This window comes from Typopeltis vanoorti, chromosome 5 (assembly GCF_054136105.1).
Source record: "Typopeltis vanoorti isolate ZY-2024b chromosome 5, IOZ_Tvanoo_1.0, whole genome shotgun sequence".
Classification (NCBI taxonomy): Eukaryota; Metazoa; Arthropoda; class Arachnida; order Uropygi; family Thelyphonidae; genus Typopeltis; species Typopeltis vanoorti.
Window position 1 is genome coordinate 168635643 of NC_143553.1, and position 24787 is coordinate 168660429.

At 35.1% G+C, this 24787-nt stretch overlaps 1 protein-coding gene across 1 annotated transcript in view; it reads left to right on the forward strand.

Moving 5' to 3' along the window:
• Positions 1-24438, forward strand: part of LOC150107045 (neuroligin-2-like) — a 165325-nt gene extending 140887 nt beyond the window's left edge. Inside the window, exon 11 of the mRNA XM_090392913.1 lies at positions 23009-24438. Within this exon, the coding sequence (XP_090249039.1) occupies positions 23009-23063 (55 nt within the window). The 3' untranslated portion in view covers positions 23064-24438. The remainder of the gene's footprint in view (positions 1-23008) is intronic.
• The last annotated feature ends 349 nt before the right edge of the window (positions 24439-24787 follow it).

Consider the following 24787-nt stretch of genomic DNA (forward strand, 5'->3'; position numbering starts at 1 on the left):
TTTACCTCTCTTTAGTGCTTAGCAATGTAACATCACATGGCTCATTCTACTTTTGAATGATCAACTGTTTGTATTCCACCTTGTAAAAACTGTTCCTATCACGCCACTGATGATAATCTGTTAATTTCAGACTGAAATATTTGGCAAACGTATTAAAATATTATTCTTGTGTGTTGATAATTCTTAATTTCATGTCACAAGTGTCTCTCAAGAATAGAAGTCTGCAAGGATAGAAAAATCAGAACTCCATGGTGGACATAGGAAGTTAAAGAGGCAGTGAAAGAAAAAAAGGAAGCATATCGAAAGTTCCTGGTGAATAAGTAAGCTTGTGACATGAAAGCCATCGAAAGCCTGAAATGCAGAAATGCAGCAGGAGTAGATGATATTCGACCAGAAATGCTGAAGTATGGAGGTATAAAAGTCTTGCAGTGGCTGAACTGCATAGTTCAGAAGGCCTGGAATGAGGGACAAATTCCAGATGATTGGAGTAGAGCTCTCATAGTACCCATATACAAAAAGGGAAATAAAACTGAATGTGAGAATTACAGAGGTATTTCCCTACTGAGTGTTCCTGGAAAGATTTATGCAAGTATACCTGAGAAACGGTTGAGAAGGATTGTAGTCGCTTGGTGAAGAACAAGCTGAATTCTGGCCAAATAGAGGCTGTCAGGATCAGATCTTCACTTTACGACAAATAGTGGAGAAATCATGGGAATATAACAAAGATCTGTTTTTAAGTTTTGTAGATCTGGAAAAGTCATATGACAGGGTGCCAAGAGAAAAGCTATTTGAAACGCTACAGTTATATGGTATCAATGGGGCATTATATCAAGCAATACTTCGTCTTTATTTGAGTTATAAGTCAGCAGTTAGAATTGGAGGAAGCACATGAAAATTTTTTGATGTTAAATCTAGTGTCAGACAATGATGTACATTATCCTCTCTGTTATTCATTATCTAAATGGATCACATTATGAAGGAAAATGGTATTAAACCTGATTTCAAAATTGGAGGTGTTATTGCAATTCTTTACTTTATGCAGATGATGTTGTACTTTTAAATAAATGCAGTACATGTCTGCAAGATTCCCTAACTAAATTGAATAACTGTTGTAATAAATTTGGTATGAAAATCAGCAATATCAAGACATAGACAATGAAAATAGTCAGAAACATTGAAAATATCAACTAAATATGATATTGGCTGTCTTGTCTATTTGGCCATAGTAGAACAGTGCAATCAATCTGGTTGGTTTTTGGTGGAGAAGATAAGGGATGCAAATTTTTTATGTGCTCTGTAAGTGATTATAACATTGTATTTCCTTAGTATTGTTGTTCATTTTTCAGTTGTGCTCCAAATATATTGAATGGTGATAGCTTTTGCATACTTCATAAGAGATTACACAAAATCTATCACTATTCTATATATCCAGGGCACATCCAAAAAAATTTTAAAAAATCCTAACGAAATACAACCTTACAACCACCTACAAACCATATAAAAAATTGCCATCCCTTATCGTCTCCACCAAAGGTCATTCCAAATTCCCTAGACAGACAAGATGCCTACCAGATCACTTGCAATTGCAAACTGTCCTGTTATCGCCAAACAGGCAGGATAGCCAATATCAGAATTTCTGAACACAAGGACTTGCTGACCATGCTTTGGACACCCACCACACGATATGCTGGAAGAAGGTCACTCTGTTACACCACAGCAAATAAAATATGAGGGGATATTCCTTGAATCTGCCTCAGCCCTGAAAAACTTTCCCAATCTCAACAAATTTGGGAAGCACTTATCCTCAGATCTTCAGCCCCAACAGCCAAGACCACTCAATTTAGCCCACTCAGGGGGTGTCATTTAGGACTTTGGGGCTGACTTTGTTGCCTTTCTTCAGCCTTATTTACAAAGTGTTAGTGCCTGCTTGCACATATTATTTTTGTGATTCCTGATGATGGCAATATAACATTGCCGAAATATAGGAAAGTATTAATTAAAATTATTATAATTAATATTGCAGTATATATTGTTATTACTTAAAAGATAATAGCTATCTTAAATTCAGAGTTAAGTTAAAATATGGCTTTTTGTATACTGTTCATTTACTAATGAATTAACTTATGATTTTGAGGGTTTACTCAAGTGAAGTAATAACAGAAACATGCTATACTTGAAACATAATAATAAACCGTGTATACTTTCCCTGTAGGAACATATAGTGAAGTTAACTCTTCTTGACTTTGAGAAAGCCTAGTGAGAAATATAATTTCTTATTAAGTAATGTACTTCATAAGTTTTATCATAAGTGGTTAACAGTCCATCTCTATACCATGCAAAAGTAATCAAAAATTTATTTTTCAAAATTAGTTTCAGTAGAGGAGTATGGCAGCCATTAATATGAGTATTGCCTTGATACACTACTGTAGTTAAGAGCATTTTTAAATGGGTATATATTGACCATATTACTGCATGGAGCACCAGTAGGATTTCATCCTAGAGTTTCATATATGAGACTCTCGGTCCACAAAGAGTTGTAAGCCTTTTACACATCAGTATCTTGAATAGGCTGTAGTTTATTTTTTATTTTTTACATAATCCAGAAGCCCTGCTACGAAGACCAAACACAGATACTAAAGTATAAGCCAAAAGGCTTTAAATTTCTTTTTATATTTAACTGTAAAATATATTGATCCATAATATCCTCTTAATTCAATATCAAACATGGAATTTTTTTCAAGCCATTTCAGGCCTCCACTGTGTAACTGTGATCTCACAAAAGCAAATGTCCATGACAGGATTATCTATTTGGTCAACTGGCCCACAAGGGACTCTTTTTGTTACCTATAAATAAATCCCATATGCAGGCTTAAATGAAATACTGAAAATAACCACTACTGTGTTTCATTATTTCATTAAATAGGCATAATGAAATAATGAAACACAGTAGTTGTCCCCATTTGAAATTGTATCTTTCATTTATAGCAATGCAACCGAAACAGTTCTCTATGATGGTTGATGTGTAGCTATTACTTTACCAAAATTTTTATTTCATAAAGTAAAACAATCTTTTCATTGTTTTAGTAGCTTTGTATTATAAGATGAATTTATGAAGAAATATTTAATTCACACCAAGCAAAAACCATCATTAGCCTAGATTGTTCCTAAATAATATACTACTCAACCAAGTTCTAAAACTTTCCATAATGGTTGAGCTGTGCTATCTACTATGTAATAGAATTAAATATCAAAATGTCTTCTTGGATAACTGAGTAGATAGCATCTCTGCTTTTCAAACTAACTAACCATTCACAAAACATTCATGTCACATGAATGTTTTTAGATGTATATGATTTTCATCATTCTGTATCAAACACCTGCCATGCTTGTGAGGTCTGAATTGGCATGAAAAAAGTACTGGTATTAGTTTCTGGAGCAGGACTTCCAGATTTTCTAATCCTATCTGATCTATGGTACTGAGGTGCTGATAGGTTTACAACCTTTCTTGAGTAGGATAATAATTAAAAATAAATAAATAAATTCTGTAGTATCATGCAATTTTTTGACATAAATTTTGTTAACCTATTAATGCTAACAAAAGTGATCGTGATAAAAAGCATTTGATGTTTTATTTATAAACTAAGAGATTTCCAAGTGTTTATTATTAAGGTAAAAGTTACATATATCAGATTTTAAAGATAGTATTCATTTTTATGAAATGCAAAACACACACACACACACACACACACACACACACACACACACACACACACACACACACACACACACACAGTACTATGTTTCAACTGTGGTATGGATTTTTATTTTATTGTATCCCCCCCCCACTGCCAGTAGTTTACTAAGCTTTTCCATTTTAAAGTTAACTAATGCAGATTACACTGTATGTTTTTGAAAAAGAAAAAAAAAACAGGTGACATAGTGTTCTCCTTAAACAGAATATATAGGGCATTCAAAGGCGTTATTCTTTACTGCATATATAAAACTTAGATTATTTGTTCCTCCCTTCAAAAAAAAAGAAATGCCTTTCATCCTGTCTATTTAGTCAGTGGTGATAAGTGTTTCCCAACACTTATCACCACTGACATTTCAACAGTGATTGGCCACTTGTCAGCAAGTAACGATGGAGATTCTACATTGCTGAAGACTCTTTAGTGAATGTGTAAAGAAAATAATTAAATTCTTCAATAGGATTAAAGCTGAAGACTAGAATATGTTAAGGCAGCTAGTCATTCAATGCAGAACATGAAGTTTTTAATATCTAGCTTCAGTCAGTTACCCACACACAGCACTAAATTTTGAAACCTCTTGTATCAGACTGATATAAAAAAAAATCTCCCTATAGCAGAGACTTATAATTAATTCATTCACTCACCATAACTCACTACTGAAAAATCTGAATTAAAGTCCCACAGCATTTGGGTTTTCTAATGAAAATTCACTATAGCAAACCTTCTCCTGTATTACGCTGTTCCTTTGGTTCCTGTGAATTTATTATGGTGAGATGGTTTTGCTACTTCAAAAGATGTAAGCAAAATAAAATATTAAAAAGAATTTTTAAAAAAATCATTCCATACTACATATTATCTCCCATATCATCCTGTAATTTGTAATGTTCTTGGATTAAAATTAGTATAAAGTTCCAACTATTTTTTAAAAATCATAAAAAAAACAATATTATAACTGTATATGCATTTTATGAGTATGTGCAATTGAAATTGGAGATGGCTGTGTAACTTGGCAAATCTAGCAGATGCATTCCATTCTCAACAGCAATCAAATAACATTAAGCTCACTATATACATATAATAATTAGATTAGATTATTATAATGTTTTTTTTTTACAAATTCTTAATTATGTGAATATTCACTTTATTAATGTGATGCTTTCCATACATTTCAAGCTGTGTGTTGCAGAGAAAAAATCATGATGGGGGAGAGAATAGTGTTTAAGAGCACAAGTGAAACATCTAACATATACTGTATGTTAACACTTGAAATTGTAGTTGCATTATATATGTTGTATAATAACAATGTATCTTTGGTTGATATATTCTCATTAAAAAAAAAATAATAATCATTCAACAAAATGGAGGGAGAGAGCAAAAGAGAAATAATTTTCCATGCTCGATTTTATTATTATTATTTTTTTTTTATATCTTAAAACATTTCTCAGGTAATTTCTTCTGACTTCTCATAGGGCTGGGAGAGGGAGGTGGATTATGAACATAAATATGTTACATATGCTGAGAGTGACATAGAACATAATAGATATATCTAGCTGTTATCTCATGGAATATGTGTACTATGTTCTGTGTCACTTCTTACAAGCACACTTCAATACCAAGTGTGTCTGTTTGTATGTCATTCATAGGATTATGTAATGTTTCTCTGTTTAAGGAATTGGCTTGTATAGTCCATCTAATCAGTTGAACATCATGATGGAATTAAGCCCAGTATAGAATAGAGGTGGCAATATTAAGAACTATCAGAATATAGGCTTAATCCTACTGTAAGTTCAAATTGTCTTCATCAGTCAGTATAAAACTAATCAGATAAGCTATACATTTCATTTCTTTAAATGCTTAGAAAATAACAGTACATAATTGTATGCATTATCCGTGTGTAGAAGCTTAAGTGCTGTGAGGACATCATGTTGGAGGCTTAATGGATTGTATACAGCACTCAGAAAGGATTAAAAATATAATTTAATTCTTCCTATATTTCGTCTCAGTCAATGAGACATCAAGGATTACATAAAAACAAATAGCAAACAATACTTAGCCCAACCACATCGGTGACACTAAAGTCCTATCTAAGTGGAGCGCCCTCTAAGGGCAGTTGTAGGTGACCTGGAATGTAAAGCGAGACCTCTGGTGATAAGCGTTTCCCAAATCTTAGGAAACTTAATGCATGATTAAAAACAGAATTTAATTCTTCCTATTACGCTTCCTAAGATTTGGGAAACACTTATCACCAGAGGTCCCACTTTACATTCCAGGCCACCTACAACTGCCCTTAGAGGGCACTCCACCTAGATAGTAGTGTGTCACTCACGTGGTTGGGCTTAGTATTGTTTATTTGTTTTTATGTTACATTAGTTTTTTTGTAATCCCTGAAGATGTCTCATTGATTGAGACGAAATATAGGAAGAATTAAATTCTGAGTGATGTATACAATCCATTAAGCCTCCAACATGAGGTATGCGTGATATGACCTGCACATTATTATATGGGATGCTTTCCAGCAGTGCATTGCTGAAAAAGAATTCATCATTGGAGAGAGAATAGTGTTTAAGAGCACAAGCATATATTGTACAGAATATTCCAAGAGATAACAGCTATAGTATATTTGCTGTGCTTTGTGTCAGTTTAAAAATAGCAGAAAATATTGATTGTGACAACATAATATAATTTTAAACTAGTGGCTTGTTTGAGTGGAAGTTATATTGTTCGAAATGCTTTAACATAAAAGTTTATTGTGTACTATTTTGATAGAAAATCAAATTGACCCTATCCAGTTGTTTTTGAAAAACTTTTAAACTTGGATATCTTCAGAAACGTATCAATACTCATGACTCAGGTAATTAAACCAAACTATTGTGGCTGCAGGAATTGAAATTTCTAGCATTAGATTTTACTTTGAAATGAAATGCTTGATGATGTGCAAGTCATTTGTTCACATGAACCTCATTATAGACAACAATACTATTCTCATCAAGTGGCTCAGCCTGAAGTGGTAGTACTGCATTATATCCCTACCACTTGCATGTCTTTGTCTTTATATCATGCACAAAAGCCATAGAAATATATGCTTATGTCCTAGAGGTGGTCACAATATATTTTGTCGCATTTATGTGGATGGCTCCCATAAGCTCATATTGAACCTATAGATGATTCATACTAACTGACTTTAGTTGATGTGAGTCACTATAGTGGAGTGAAGTGGGTCTCATTAGTTCCAAATTTTCACCACTAGATAAGTACTGTCTAATAGGAAATAAGTCACATGTTCTAGATTGTGCATCGGCTATTGTCTTTTTATAATGTGTTGAAATGTGAAGCTGCTAAATGTGGGAAATTCAGAAAAAACTGTTTTCTTTAACATCAAAAAGATTGTAGGCTTTGAGATAGCTGAACACGCCTCCATAAGCATATTTACAATTTCAGTTACAAAAATCTACTTTTATTTATTTTATGCAAATTATTGGGGAATTTCAGAGTGATCACTTTTTCCTGACAGGAAAATGTAGACCTTAAAATGAATAGTTAAAGCACTTTTATTTAATCAAATTTTTTTGCAATTACCAATAACATTATACTACTCTGTATATATAAGTTTAAAAAAAATGAGAAGCATTGATTCATACTTAAACGAAGCAGAATCTGAGTTCAAAGAATGAATAGGATGGGAGTGAGTAAGCAGAAGTAAAATAAAAAATAAAATAAAATAGCTATAAGTAAAAGAAAGGATAAAAGAATAATTTTACTGAATGCAGATGATAGATACCCTTGTGTCGGAAACAGATGTAATTGTTCAATAACGAATGTTCACTTTGCTAAGATCTATCATCTTGATGTATGTGATGTGGTATAGCCTACAGTGCTACCACTACATTGGATAGAGAGGGGGGGCATGATTCTAGAGCTGTTGCATAACCTGGATAACAATTTGGTAATATGAACAGACAGGACATCAGCACGCATACTAAAGCAATGTTCAGCAGAACTAGCTAGGGCCTTAACATATTTGTATAATTTGAGTCTTAGCTCAGGAAAGAATGTATGATAATCCTGTTGCACAAGGGTGGTTCAAAGACTGATGTGTCTATCTATCTACCTGTCAGTATGTCAGGAGTGATTGTGAAGATTTTAGAGAAGTTGGTAAGAATTGGCAGAAATGGGTTGACAAACAAGCTATACTTTGCAAGGAACAGCACGAACTCATGCTGTTCCTTGCAAATATAAAGTAATATAATAATGTTACCACATTATTGCAAATATAAAGTAATATAATAATGTTAATAAAGAACTTTCTCTTTTCACTCCCTAGACATAATTAAAAGGTCCGAACCCAGCATATTTTTCCACCCCTTCACTACATACATAGCCATGTTCAAAGATATTCATATCTTTATCCCATTTGCATACCATAAATATGATTCAATTCTTGCTGTAAAAAGTCTTCAGTGGAACAAATGTTATAAGCACAATACCTGATGATAAGAATGGCTATAGAGATCATTATGAGTTTTCTAAAAACAGAAGATTATAAACTTCTATCTGATTGATGAAGAATTAAAACATCTAAAAAAGGCTACTTGATTGTTTTTTTTCCCTCTTCTAAAGTAACTGAATTCTAGGATGAATCATATTTATTTTTGAAATTAATAGTTTTAAATCTGAAGATGAATCTTTCCTTATAGCAAACTATACCAAGAGATTTAGGAGATATGCCTTTAAGAAGATGATCTTCAAAATGTTCCATGTGATTTTATACAAGTGAAGTGGATATTAAATCCGACATTATTTCAAAGCCGAATAAATAGAAACTACAAAAGTTTCGGGCCGAATATAGAAACCATAAAAGTTTTGGCGGATCCAAGCGTAAGCAACCTTTCAGGACAGGGGCAACTTGTGGTAAAGGTGGAGTAAATTCTGATCAATTTGCTTAGTATTCTCCATAATGCAAAGCACATCTCCTTATGGACATATATGATGCTATGCATTATGGGAAGGGGTCACTACCCAGACCGGTTTCAACTTTTGTTGAGGTCTTGTCAGTGGGAGCCAGACCCAGATGTAAAATACCCAGGTTGAAGTGATGCAGAAGTCCTATACGAGTTGCCAAAAGGTGTTACATCTTAAAAGGTACCAATAATTGCTGAAAATACTTTTTAAGATGTGACACCTTTTGGCAACTCGTATGGGAAAGTATGACTTCTGCATCACTTAAACCTGGGTATTTTACGTCTGGGTCTGGCTCCCACTGACGAGACCTCAACAAAGGTCTAAACCGGTCTGGATAGTGACCCCTTCCCATGATGCATAGCATCATACATGTCCACAAGGAGATGTGCTTTGCATTATGGAGAATACTAAGGAAAGTGATCAGAACTTACTCCACCTTTACCACGAGTTGCCCCTGTCCTAAAAGGTTGCTTACACTTGGATCCACCGAAACTTTTATAGTTTCTATATTCAGCTTTGAAATAATGTTGGATTTAATATCCACTTAATTTGTATAATTTTGCATTGACAAAGTGAAGCCTTTTGGCCCTTTTTTTCCATGTAGTTTGCTAGGGTAGGAGAGATAGGACCACTCATGGCTGTTCCTTCAACTTGTTGGCATAATTTGTCTTGTACACTGAAATAACCAAAGTATATTACAAGTCAAATAGTTTGATATCAGAGGAAAATCTTTTTTAAGTAAATTAATAGTGTCTGCCAAAGGAATGTTTGTGAAAAGATATTATATCAAGACTAAATAAAATAATATCTGAAGGTTTTAAGTATAGATTACAAACTTCTGTTTTAAAATCTAGGGAGTTCTTGATGTGAGAAGTAGATTTTCCAGTGAATGAAGATAATAACGTAGATGAATATTTAGATACTTTATATTATTATAAACTTCTCAAAATATGTTTCTCCAAACCTACGGTATTATATAGATATGTATTCATGACTTATTTTTCATGGTATTAACAACACCACAAACACTTTTATCAACAAAGATGTTTTATTAACACTTATATTTCGCTGATTTTCAACTCGGCATCATCAGAGCACAACACACTTGTAAACGCGACAGTGAGCGAGTGAAACAATATAATTGCAAAAGACAAAAGATCTAAAGTCCTATTTTTTGATGCCCTCTAACGAAAAAAAAAAAAACGCAGTTATCCAGGAGTTTTTTTTAGGATAACCGTCTCCCAAATTTTTGGCAAATTAATGCAACCATATTTGTTAAGATTGGGAGAATTCTTCAAGGCCATTGCTGACTCAAGAAATAATCTTTCAAATCTATAACGACTCCTAAATAGCACATTCGTTTTCCTTCATCTAATCCTGTGTGAAGGAGTGTCCAAAATGTGGTCTGCCAGTCCTGACTTGCCATAGTAATAGCAGCGAATGTATCTTTCATGTTCTTCCAGGCGGATGTTCACTGATCTTTCTGTTTGCCCATAATAGGCCAAGTCACAGTCACACGGAACTTCATACACTCCTGGGTGTGCTAAAGGGTGAAGTTTATCCTTAGGCGAGCAGATCAGAGTTGAAAGCTTGACATGAGGTTTGAAAGTGGTGCGAAGACCATGTTTCAACAATACTTTGGCTATCTTTTCCGATGTACCTCTGATATAGGGAATAGAAATGGTCATGTTGTATTCTTGTGCATTAGGGGAGAGGGCAGAGTAATGGGCCTATGTAGTATTTTATCTATTTTGTAGGGATTGTAGCCATTGGCTAAGAACGTATGGCGCAGGTATTGGAGTTCAGTGGTCAGAGCTGTATCGTTAGAACAAATAGCTCTGGCTCTGTGTGTAAGTGTTTTTAAAATGCCGTACTGTTGGACTGGATGATGATATGATTGTTTATGTAAGTATCTTCCTGTGTGTGTGTGTGTGGGCTTTCTGTAAATAGAAAAAGATAGTGATCCATCTGAAAGGCGGGTGACTAATGTGTTAAGAAATGGTAAACAGTTATTTGATTCTTTTTCTACTGTGAAGTGAATTTTGGGGTGTTGGCTGTTTAGGTAGGTGACAAAAGCATCCAAAGTGTCTTGTCCATGGGGGCCAGATGGCAAACACATCATCTACATAGCGTAACCACACTTGTGGCTAGTATGTAGCTGTGGTAAGTACTTTGTTTTCAAAGTGTTCCATGTTACAAGTGTGTTGTGCTCTGATGATGCTGAGTTGAAAATCAGCGAAATATAAGCGTTAATAAAACATCTTTGTTGATAAAAATGTTTGTGGTGATGTTAATACCTTGAAAAATAAGTCATGAATAACCATCAACACCTAAGCTTATCTGTTAGATATAGATATGTAGATGATATATTTGCAATGTGGAAAGGTTCATCATCAGATTTAAAACTATTCTTTTCAAAAATAAATGTGATTCACCCTAGAAATCAGTTTACTTTAGAAAAGGGAAAAAAAAACAATCAACTAGTTTTTTTTTAGATATTTTAATTCTTCATCAACCAGATAGTAGTTTGCAATTTTCTGTTTTTAGAAAAGAAGCTCATACTGATCATTATATCCATGCTAATTCTCATCCTAGTCAAAAGATTGGAACTATTAAACCCTGTTACATCGTATTCATAATATTTGTTCTGCTGAAGACCTTTTGCAGCAAGAAATCGGTACATAAGTATAACAACTTATGTACTGATATTAAAGCAGCAAGTACACTAACATGAGGGATGAGGTGGTTGTGGTGTATAAAGCATTAGTCAGATCACATTGCGACTGTTGTGTTCAGATTTGGTCAGGTACCTGGTTTTTATTGTGATGTAGAAACGCTGGATCAGGTCCAGAGAAAAGTGATTAAAACAGTATCAGGGTTCTGGAGAGAAGTTGGCTATAGAGAGAGAGAGGTTGATGGAATGTGGATTGCAGAGTTTGGTAGATAAGAGGAAAAGAGATAATATGATAGAGATGTTTAAATTAATTAGAGAATTTTATCAGTTTAGTCCATAGGGGATAATGGAAAGAGTAGATGACAAGAGGGGAAGAACCATAACTTCCAGGAATGGTCTCTGGTTCTTACCATCTACTCTTTCCATTATCCCCTATGGACTAATCTCATAAAATTCTCTAATTAACTTAAACATCTCTATCATATTATCTCTTTTCCTCTTATCTATGAAGAGGGATGTGAGGAGTAGATTTTTTAGATGGAGAATTGTGGGTGAATGGAACACATTACTTGAATATGTTATTAATGCAGGATTTTAAGATTCAATATGATACACTGCTTGGAAAGAAGTCATGGACATTCTCATGCTATGTAACAAGTCACATGTTTGTAGCTGATATAAATGGAGGAATATGATGCTCTGAAGTCAGTGCAACTGTATCCAGGTGAAATGGCTGTGAGAAGGGAGCTGATGGAGTTTAAAAGAGGCATTGTGATAGGATGTCGTGTTGCAGGTTTGGCAAATTGTTGATAAATTGGGCCATTCCAGGTCAGTAAATGGTGATACCATACTGAGATGGAAGCGTAGGGAGTCAACTGCAAGTACTACCTGCAATGGACGACCCACCACACTCACCAAACATGACTATAAGGCTCTAAAGGATAATATGTAAAAAATGCTATTCATCAGCTGACACATTGAATGCAGGGTTCTGAGCATTGACTGGAACACAAATCTCCAGAAAAACATTCAGAACTTAAGCTCACAACATGGATTTCTATGATAGGACTGCAATATACAAGCCTCACACCACCTGAACAAATATGTAGCATCATCTTCAGTGGTGCAAATGGTATGTATAGTGGTAGGTGGAAGCGGCGAATCATGCTATGTGACATGATTCACTACCCATTCTGCTTCCATAATCCATTCCATTCGTTCACCACACAAAAATCTGGTCGTCATGCACTTGCTAACCACACTCTTATCCAACTTCCAGTGATGACCTCTTGTTCTGTCCCCTTTAACCAATGCCGAAACATTATCCCTACATCAATCCTATAAAACCCTTTAAGTAATTTAAATGTCTATCATATCCCTGCCCTTTGTTGCCTAAGCAAGACTAACTTTTGCGACACAAATCTTCAATCAATCTTCATAGAGGGAGTATTCTACAGACTACTCACCATCTTGGTCATTCACTTCTGGATCCTCTCCAGGAAAACTTGGTGACCAGACCCATAATCTTTCAGTGTTTCGTTCGGCCTACTTCATTTGCGTGTGTGTAACATATTTTTAGAAATGGAAGGAAATAACGTACATTACTGGCATATTTTGCTTTTTTATTTCAAAAAAGGAAAATGAGCTGAGGAGGCCCATAAAAAAATATGCAGCATATATGGGGATGGTGCCTTAACAGAATGCATATGCTGAAAGTGGTTTGCCAAATTCTGTTCTGGAAATTTCAACATCAATGATGCGCCGGTCACCCGGCCGAGGTTGATTCCAGTGTTGTAAAGGATATCGTCGACAAAAATCCATCACAAACAGTGCGGAAGATTGCTGCAGTACTGAACATATCCCATACAAACATTGAAAACCATTTGCACAAGCTGGGATATGTTTCGAAACTCAATGTTTTGGTGCCACACGAATTGACTGAGGCAAATATGACTACTCACATATCCATCTGTGATTCGCTGCGATGTCGCCAAGAAAATGACCCATTTTTGAAACGGATGATTACGGGAGATGAAAAATGGGTCATGTACAATAACGTCGTACGTAAAAGATCATGGGAGGCACAAGAGTGAACCACCGCAAACAACCTCGAAAGTGGAATTGCAGCCAAAGAAGATCATGCTGTCTGTGTGGTGGGATTAGTAAAGGTGTTACCATCAGGCAGAACATTTGATTCAACTGTCTATTGCTCACAATTAACGTGACTGGCCCATGCAGTTAACACAAAACATCCTGCATTGGCAAATCGGAAAGGAGTTGTCTTTCACCATGACAACTCCAGATCCCACACATCGTTAACCCAGAGTAAATTGTTATGTCTTGGCTGGGATGTTTGGCCACATCCTCCCTATTCACAAGACCTGGCACCTTCCGATTACCACTTATTCCGATCATTGCAGAATTCTCTGAATGGGAAAATCTTCACTAATGAGGAGGTGTTCAAAAGACACCTGGATTGGTTTTTGCCAGTAAACCTCAGGAGTTTTATGAATGTGGCATAATGAAGTTGGTGGACAGATAGCAAGAGGTCATTGATAAAGATGGTCAATATATAACTGACTAGTATGTATTATATGTATTATATATATTATATAAAATGTATTTCATTCCACTCTGAAAAACCGAACGAACTTATTTGCCAACCCAGTATATCACCAGTTTCATATCCGTTCCTGTTTGTTGAAGTTTGCATAACAGAGTTCCATGTGGTATCTTGTCAAACACCCTTGTGAAAGTCCAGTAGTATCATCGTGTAGCCATTCCCTATTTCCAACTCCATTGTCACCCTATCATAAAAAGTTAGCAGATTAATTATATGTGACCATCCTTTCACAAAGCCAGGCTTCCCCTCATAGAGTACTGTAAAAATTATATATATATATCTTTATGTTGTGTAATGAGTATAAATTTAATTGTTGATTGTGTTTACTCCTCTATGATCTTATATCCTTTCCTTAAATCTTGGCCTATGGTGTATTAATTTTATTCTTTACTTGTTATTTCACTGTGTAGCTCAGTGGATGCAGCATTTGCATACCACGGCGCTTGACTGCACGAAGGAAGACTTAGTTTCGAGTCTAGTCGGCAACTAGAGGAAATTTTTCTAAGCCTTTTTTTTTTGACTGGTTCCCAAGTTAGTCGATCTCTGGCACGGGCAATCGGGTTTTCCTCCCTTAAACTCGGGTTTTTCATCCCGTAAACTCAAGAAAATCGACCGTAGAATCCACATTATTTAAACATTAAATATATTGTGTTAGGGTTAGGGACCACGAGATGGCAGCACATTTGAGCCGTCTCTCTTCACTGTGTACCACTTAATTAGTGATAGCCTTGGGCCATCTATCTCTGATTGGGTACTAGTGGAGATTGAACTGCCCACTCAGTCTCCAAAAGTTAGATAGGGCTAAATGGCCTTGCCTACTTCCCATATACAAGAATAAAAAGGCATTAGCTGTTTTTTTTTTTTTTTTTTTTCTTATTTCACTCAACTCTAAAATTTTGTCCTATACAATTCTTACAGACTCTACCCTTATTATTACCTCCAACCCTTGGCCACTATAAGTGTGTTGCCCACGTGTGCAAAACTCGATAGACAAAGGAAATGCCTCTGGCTAGAGACAATTTCTTTGTTAGAATACTAGTGTTAACCCTGTTTCAAATTTCAGAAATTTTATTTGTTTATGCTGCACCACCAAAATTCTATAGATGAGAGAAATTTCTTTATCTAAGAGCAAACACCTGGTATGGCACACTATCCTGTATCCTTTCCTTCTCTATTTCCACACACAATAATCTAATATATTCTTATTTCGCACTGCTGTCGTGACTATCCCCAAAAATTTTATGCATAGGTTTTCTTTATGAGTGGTGCGTTGAGATTAGTGATCAGGCAAGTTATTTGGTTGACAAGAAAAATATTATTCATTACTAATAAAGCAAGTTACAATTATCTTCATAGACACTAACTTAACTAATGTTGGTATGAATGGTAAAATAAGATAACTCGGTGTAACATGGACATTCTAATTCCCTTACAACATGAAATGTTATCTAATACTATTAAAATGGGATGTCCTTCTAATTACTTAACACTCCTAAGATTATTTTTACACAATTAATGGTTCAAGAATTACCCGACAATGACAAACTAAAATATTTTCACACTGCACTTTTCCAAGTTTTCTGATTCAGATCAATCATTCCCTATTCATGGTTCAACTCCTAAAGTCCTACAGCACTTCATAAATCACAATTCTAATTAGTCCCTTTTACCATCCCAATCTACCTTTCTTTGTATACAAAATTTTGAAAAAAGTTCTTACTTTACCAAGGTGTCGGGATCTCACTGGCTTATACTTGCGACATCAATTGGAATTATATGGCTCACATTTTCTTCATCTGGTCCCTTTTCGATGAGGTTACCTGGCTGATACGTTCCTTAGGTTCTTGCTTCTGGAAGTTAAACATGCGAATACAATCACGATTCGTTGCCTACGATGTTCACAAAGCACTGCTGCCGATGTTGGTCCAAGAGGTTCCGCATTTTCTTCTAGGCCTACGCTGACCTTCTGCTATGCCGATACCTATATGCACGTTGGCATTCTACTTGGCCGCATAGCCACTCTCATTCATCTCACCCCGACCTCACTGGAACTTCCTTTCTCCGGGAACAACTGGAACAGATCCAAGGCAAAATGCCTCATTTTTGTGTCGCGAAAAACTATATACTCCCTCAATGATCTTCACATGGCACCTCAATTCCTCTGCACTCCATTCCGACACTTCTCATTCTCGTCCACAGGAGACCTCCACACACACACACTTACACACACTCTCCCCCCCCATTCCAATAGGGCCTAATGACATCTGTTACAAGATGATAAAATATTTTCCATCATCTGTTTTGGATCTCCTCTTACTGTACAATACAAAGCAACAAAATTCTTAGAGTTTCCAGATTCTTGGCATAAGTCGATTGTCATTGCCATCCCAAAACTATTACTTGTATTGGAATGTATCTGACACAAGCAAACAATTATTAACTATTGGTCTGACCAACTTTCTTTGTAAGATATTGGAGAAAATGGTAAATGTCAGGTTTCCCTGATTTCAGGGAAACCTGACATTTACCTTTGGTTTCAGTCTTCTTTGGCATGTAAAAAACTTATGACATAGCCTGGGGATATAGCATATTAACCACATTACCGGCCAGGACGTATATATACGTCCACATTATCATGGATGCGAAGTGCATATTAAAATTATAATACCATTGATATTACATTGAAATTTATGATGGATATGAAGCTTTTGAGGATGCGTATTTGATCTTAAATGGCCGGTAAGGTGGTTAAAAGACCTCTTTAATTTTGGTCTCAGGAGACACCTTCCTGTTTTACTAAAAACTTTCTCTCCAGCCAAGTCTTTCAATTCCGAGTGAGTAGCATGCTATCTTGACCATATCATCAAGAAGGATGGAGGAAGGTGTTCAAGGCTCTATCTTAAGTGTAACACTCCTTGCTATCAAAGTTAATTCATTCACTGAACAGCTTCTTCTCACAGTAGGCTAATGCTGTTTATGTTGATGATTTCACAATTTACTATCACTCCTGCAATATGGGGGTAGTTGAAAGATAACTTCAACAAACAGTTGGTTGTGTCTCTTCATGAGCTCTTAGTAATGAGTTCAGGTTTTCAGCACAAAAAAAAAAATTTGTCCACTTCTGCCAAAAACATATTTTTCACCCACATCCTGATTTGTATTGTTCCAGTAGCACCAGAGGCCAAATTCTTGGGACTCATCTTTGACAGAAAGCTTACATTCTGTACACACATTCATCAACTTAGGGGAAAATGCAAAAGAGCATTGAATATCCTTTGCACTCTATCCTCAACAGAATGGGTGTGAATTGAAGTTCATTGCTCTACTTTTATTGTACACTTATACAATCAAAGCTTGATTATGGGTCCTAATTTTACAGTTCTGAAAGGGCTGATGGTTAGACCCTGTCTGTCATCAGGGTATCCCAACAACTAGTGCTTTTTTTTTGCACATTGCCCATTCAAAGTCTTTGTCAAAGCAAATGAATTTGCTCTGTCGCTTTGAAGGAAGCATTTATTTCTTAATCATACCCTAAAAATAGTCTCTTCCAGAATATCTAAGGACTAATTTTTGTTCCGTATGTTGGGAAACTCAGTATTACACAATTCAGACTGTTGTACGTCCCTTTTGTGTGCATGTAAAAGTGATTTATGCAAGTTGTTAGCATATATGTTAACTACCAGCACCAAACATTAAATTTTTTCCAGGTTTGCACTCCATCTTGTGATCACTTTCAGAAGTCTCATACTCCATCATCTGTCTTTCTGCAGCTATTTAACATGCACAGAACAGCCCACTCTGAATTCTTGCTAATCTGTACTGATTGCTCAAGATTTGATTCCTCTTTTGGTTCTTATGCTGTGTTTCCTGACCTTGTTGTATCCAACTGGATCCCACTTGAATGCAGTAATTATACAGCAGAGTTGCATGTCATTCAGCTTGCACTTGTGCACTAATGAGGGGGGGGGGGCTGGAAAGTCCTGATAAGCACCTAGAACAAAATTTTTTTTTTTTTTTTCAGAAGATATATTTTCTTTTAGGATATATAAGAAGACATAAAATTAATTCATTTTTTTACTAGGTGTTTATCAGAACTTTCCAGACCTCCCTTGTAAAAGAAAGCTGCTATGAAAATGTATGATTCATACACATTCATTCAGTTTTTTGCAGGCTATCACCTCTCCTTTGTATAAACCACATGTGATGCTTCTTGAGGTTTTGCAACTGTTGTTCAAAATGACGACCCTTTTCCATCACAACCAAATTATGTTTGGTTGTGATGGATTCCCAGCCACATTTGAATTACAGGGAATGAGACTGCAGATATAACTGCTAGATAAGCCCATAGTTTTGATGTTCTCTTTGACAGTCCCATTTATAGACTACAAACAGTTAAATTTCATGAGGTTAACCACATCGCCGTTAATATGGATAAAATACATCGCTCCTCTACACTTCGTATCCATCATATATTTCAATGTAATATCAAAAAAAAAAAAATCAGCTAACGCCTCAATGGTATTAAAATTTTAATATGCACTTCTCATCATGGTAACCTAGACGTATATATATGTCTTGGCCGGTTGCGTGGTTAAGCCTGAAATTAAGCATTGGCAGTCTAAATAAATAATAAATTACACGATAACCACAGCAATTAACTTTAATGAAATAAAGGTACAAATATTTCATACTGAAATTAACAGTTCATCATTAGTGTAGACAACAAGCAATTCAAAGGAATGGAATACAAAATACATAACAGTGGCTGATTACCAATTAAAAACTGTTGCCGTGTGTTGGAAATTAATATTAATAAAATATTATTAAATAATTCTTAAAAACTATTTCTTTGACGGTTATATAAGATAAGAATCTCCCAAACTTTGGGAGACAGAAACAATCATTTTGATTCAGATTTCGCCGATGTAAAAGGGCTTCGCAACTTTCTTTGAAAAGGCGTTCGTATTTAAAATTGCATCTGTGGAGAAGACAAGCTTCAAAGAAAGTTGCGAAGCTCTTTTACATCGGCCAAATCTGAAATAAAATTATTCTCTCTCTCCCAAAAGTTTGGTAGATTCTTATATTATGTAACTATCAAAGAAATAGTTTTTAAGAATTATTTAATAATATTTTATTAATATTAATTTCTAGCACGCAGCAATAGTTTTTAATTGGTAATCTGCCGACTGTTATGTACTTTGTATCCATTCCTTTGAATTGCTTGTCTACACTGATGATGTGCTGTTAATTTCAGTATGAAATATTTGTACCTTTATTTCATTAAAGTTAATTACTGTGGTTATCGTATAATTTATTATTTATAGTTATGCCATAGGTATCTTTAAAGAGTGGAAATTGTTCTTGCATAGGTCACGAACATCTTACACATTCTTATTTACTGAGGATCGATGACCCACCTATGTGCTAAAAATGCAACACACATCTCACCATTTGTCATATTCTGATGGAGTGCCAGCACCTCACACAAGAAAGGAATAAAATTTTTACTTATCTTGCTGAACTATGTACATTAACGCAGATCTTATCAGACTCAGGTCAAATTGCATGATGTTTTTAACTTTTTACAAAGAATTAATTTAAACATACGCACGTGCATGTGATTATAAATTATATTTATGTGCAGATTTATATTGCTTAACTTAATTTTTTTTTGTACATAGCATATTATTTACTATCTCTTTATTATTACCATGTGTATCTCTGTAACCTTTGATATGGCACAATATGGCATTTGCTATTCTCCACCAATAAACTATAAATCAACCATCCAGCCAATTTTTTTTCAGTTTATTATAGCACCTACAATCTGTTAAATAACTGATATTGATACAAGTTTTTAATAGTTTCATTATTGGTTCCATTTAATCAGAAGCTGACTGTTTGTGTGTTCAACAAGTTAGTATTATTTATTATTATATTATTGGAAATTATGCTATACACGAAATAGCACTAAAATAATGACATATGGGTTAATCAGTATCCTATTTGCAGTGTCATTCATTCTTAGCCTTATTGGATTGCTCTCAGAACATGATCAATAAAAATAAATAAATAAATAAGTAAAATATTAAGAATTGTAAAACCAGTTTTATGGAAAAGAGTATGATTAAACTTGATGTATTCTCCTCTCTCTCTCTCCTTAAAGCAATTATTTTATCTCTTCCTCACTTAGCTTATACTCCATAGTTTGCTCATCCTATCTTCTTTTACCTTCCTCTTAGTCTTGGTAATAGTTTAACAAAACTTTTTTTTTCAAGAATTATTGTTTTCCATGATTGATTAGATGATTACTGTATTAAACATAAATGGTCATTGTTAAATATATATACGAGGGCTGTTCAATAAGTAATAAGACTAATTTTACTGTCGCAAAACCACTCATCGCAATGGGTGATGTGCGAGAGTGTCATGTGACTAAACACAAGCTTGTTTCGGCGCGCCTACGAACCGCGACCAGTCGTCGAAATGGAAGTGTCCTTGGAACAGAGTTATGCGATTAAATTTTGTGTGCGTTCGCAAAAATCGTCATCGGACACTTTTAACATGATACGCGAAGCTTTCCACGATGAAGCAATGTTCAGGGCAAGTGTTTTTCGCTGGCATAAAACTTTTAAGGAAGGAAGGCAAAATGTGGAAGATCTTGAACGTGAGGGAAGATCTTCAACATCCATCACAGAGACAATGATCAACACAGCAGCGATTATCATCAAGGAGGATCGCAGAATTACAGTATGCCAGCTGCATGTTGTCCTGAATATTTCTGTGGGAAGTATTCACTCAATCATGGCTGAACATTTGGGACTGAAACGTGTTTGCGCCCAATGGATTCCCAAACTCTTGACACCGGAGCAAATGCAGCATCGAGTGGATGTGTGCACAGAATGGAAAGAAAGACTGGAACAAGAAGGCGACAACTTCTTAAAACGCATCATTACAGCAGATGAAGCTTGGTTGTATCACTATGACCCTACAATGAAACAACAAAGCAGTGAATGGAAGCATCCGTCTTCACCTACCCCCCAAGAAAGCAAAAACTGTAAAATCGGCTGGTAAAGTTATGACCATAATGTTTTTTGACTACGAAGGCATTGTTTACCAACATGCTGTAGAACCCAGGAATACTGTAAATGGCTCATACTATGCAGATGTTTTACGGACAATGGTACAGCACGTCAAAAGGAAGTGTCCATTGCTGAAGAATGGCTTCTTATTGCACCACGATAATGCAAGGCCACATATTGCTGGTGGTGTAGTGGATGTTTTGCAGAAGAACAACATAGATATCCTACCACACCCTCCATACAGTCCTGATCTTGCACTGTGCGATTTCTGGCTGTTTCCTCAGCTCAAGAAACCACTAAGAGGCCGCCGTTTCGAAAGCAACAAAGCATGTGTAAAAGCTGCGGAGGTGGTTTTGAAAGAACTCTCAAAAAACGGACTTTCACATGTGTTTAAGAAGTGGACGCAACGTTGGGACAAATGCATCGTGTCTCACGGTAGTTACTTCGAAAAAGACCATGTAAATGATGATGACAATTAAAGGTAATCTGTTTTCTGTATAAATATAGTCTTATAAGTTATTGAACAGCCTCCATATATACACAGTCATTCCTCGACTTACAATGTATGTGACTCATGACCACTTATACTTATGATGACCATCTCACCAAATACTACCTCACTCCTGTAACCCATGGACCAGGGTGTTATTGTTGTCTTCAAGACATATTTGTTTAATATATACTTTTTTTCATGCTATTGCTGCTACTGAGGGTGAGAAAACCCTTGGAGACTTCTGAAAAGATTATAATATCTTGTCCTTGTACAAATAATGTAGATGAAGCATGGAGTGAAGTGACAGCAAAGTATTTATATAAATAGTGTTTGGAGGAAGCTGCTGACAATATATGTTCAAACATTCACAGGATTTGAGAAAGACAAAGCCTCGAGAGATTAGTGATGAGATAGTGCTACTAGCTAAAGTGGGGAATTGGAGGTTCACAATGAAGATGTAGAGCAGTTAGTGGAAGCTGCAAAGAGCTCTCTTTCAGTTGAAGACATTATTGAAGCACAGAAAACTGCAGAAGAACAGCAAAGGGGGGGGGAATAGAACAAGAGAAATCTGAGTTCCCCCAAAAAAAGTTTACAATAAAAGAAAAATGGCAGAGGATTTTGCCTCTATTAATAAGGTAATTCAGGTTAAGAAAATAGAGCAAACATGGAGAGAAATTTAAAAAAGTGGACAGAATGATTCAAGCTGCAATTTCTTGCTACAGAGAAACATATCCAAAAAAGAAAAGCAAACTTGTTTGAACATAATGTATACATTTTTAAAGAAGCTCACTTCTGCTGTCATGCATCTGATAAACCATCCTCTGAATGCTTTGTTGCAATTCCTGCATTTGATGAATTTGTTATTTATGATCTAGCCTCCCTTGCCTTCTCTGAATCATCCAGTTAATAAAAAGAGTAGCAGTTTTGATGAATTATTCTTGTTCCATGTGTTTCCAGTTAATTATTTTACTAAGCGCGTGCGTGCACACACACACACACACACACACACACACACACACACACACACACACACACAGAAACACTTTGCAGTGATGGTTCATTATTCATTACAGTACAGAACTGTGCACATAATTTTATGTTATAATTTGTACATTGTATTATTTCACAATAAAAATAATAAAATTAGTTAAAAATATAACAAACAGACCTACACATTATCATTCAGAAGGGCATGTTAATTATTAACATACCCTTATGTCTCAGATAGTGATTTCCAACTTACATCAGGATCATTGGAAAGGAATCCTTTTTAAGTCGAGGATAAATGTATCAATGTATTTATGGATGCACTAAATGGCTGCTAATATTTTGTGATTATAAATGATTTGTAAGAATTTGCATGGAATGTAATAATTCTGTATATTTAATAGAATCGTCCCATCTAATGTTGTTCCACTTCTTGTTTAGTGGTACTAAAAGGACAGAATCTCAAGAAGCAATAACTAACAGGGGAAAGTGTTGACAAAAGAATTCTCCAGTGTGATTTATCTTATGATGGACTTCTCTGATATCTCAGCTTCAATACTAGATCAAGATGTTTCCCTCCATCTGACCCAAAAAAAAAAAAAAATTGACTTTTTTATATATATAGACATTTAATGTGTAGATTATGTAAACGTTTTTGTACATGCCATATTTATACAGAGTTTTCACAGTTTATTTTTGTATTTAAGAATGACAAGCTATCCATCATTAAGCGATTCATTATTGTTGTTTGTAAATGTGCCTTGAGTAATACTGTCATATTAAGAGAAATCTTTTCTGCATTGTATACAATCATAATTGAACTGGAAATGTGTCAATCTCTCTCTCTCTCTCTCTCACCTGTGATTTGTAATATAGTGTTGCAGCATACATTCAGCTGCCTCTATTTTCATAAACACCTTTCCCACTGTTTTTCCATTATGTAATGATACTCAGCTGTTGTTAAATCTCACCCCACATTAACTAGAAACATAGGATTATAATTTTTAATCATGACAACTTGTCACTGTGGTAATGAGGAGACTACAGATGATCTAATTGCTAATGATGTTGCACTTACATACTACAATATTTTGTAAATACTGTAATAAGTAAATACATTACCAGCCTATAAGAAGTCAGTAGACTTCTTAGTATCATAAACATGAGTTTATTACTGATTTTTAGTTACTGAAAGTAAGCCATTGATTTTCCATTATGATTTTGTTAAACTGTGATAAGCCATTGAGTCTCTTTGGATATTAAATGATAGCATATGATAAAACAGGTAAACCACTGATTTTCTGGCAATGGATGGTTCTGCATCTCCTTTAGTACAGACAAAATTACAAGAGTGCACTTGAAATTGACACAACCACCTGACTAGTTAACTGGGCTGTCACAGATGATATTGCATGTGCACACTTGCTTAATTATTTACATCTGCACATGATGGCGATCTCTCCATTTGGAATGATTCTTAGTGTGTTGGGGGGGGGGGAATTATTTTCCTTACAATTAACCCTAGCTAGAGCTTCTAAGCAAGTTCGAATTCACAGCTGTGGTTTATCATGTATAATTAATTTATATTTAAGTTTTTAACCATCCTTGTGAGAGTTTTAATCTGTGGATCAGAAGGCATAGTAATGAATTATTATTATGACCTCCATTGGTCCAGCAAAATAATTAATCTAGCAAGACTTTGAAACCAATGGTGCCAGAAAATCTGTGGTACAAAATGTAAAATATTGTTCTTTACATAGTAAATGCACTGGATTGATGATTAATTATTGATAATTATTAATTTTCTGAAATATATATATCAGATGTTTACTTTGGTAATGAAATTAAAAACACTAACATTAAGATGCCTATATATTTCTTGCCTATTGAATGAATTTCAATACATATCAAATTTCTTTTAGACAAAAATCAATGATTGGCTTGACTTGAAAGGCAGAAATAATGAATTGCATATTGGCAGAAGTGTGCTAAAAGAGATTACTTCAGTTGGCAGAACAGTATGAAAGAGATGGATGAGAGAAAGTAATGAAGCAATTGAGAAATATGAGGAAGTATGAATATGAACAATTAAGTAAGAAAGGAACTTTTATTATTAATAGTGACCTCCACGGAGTCAAAGTAGGACTCATTGCAGGATTTTAAGATGCTATGGATGGACAGAAACAGTACATTCAAAGGGATGAATAGTGTAGTGTGTCA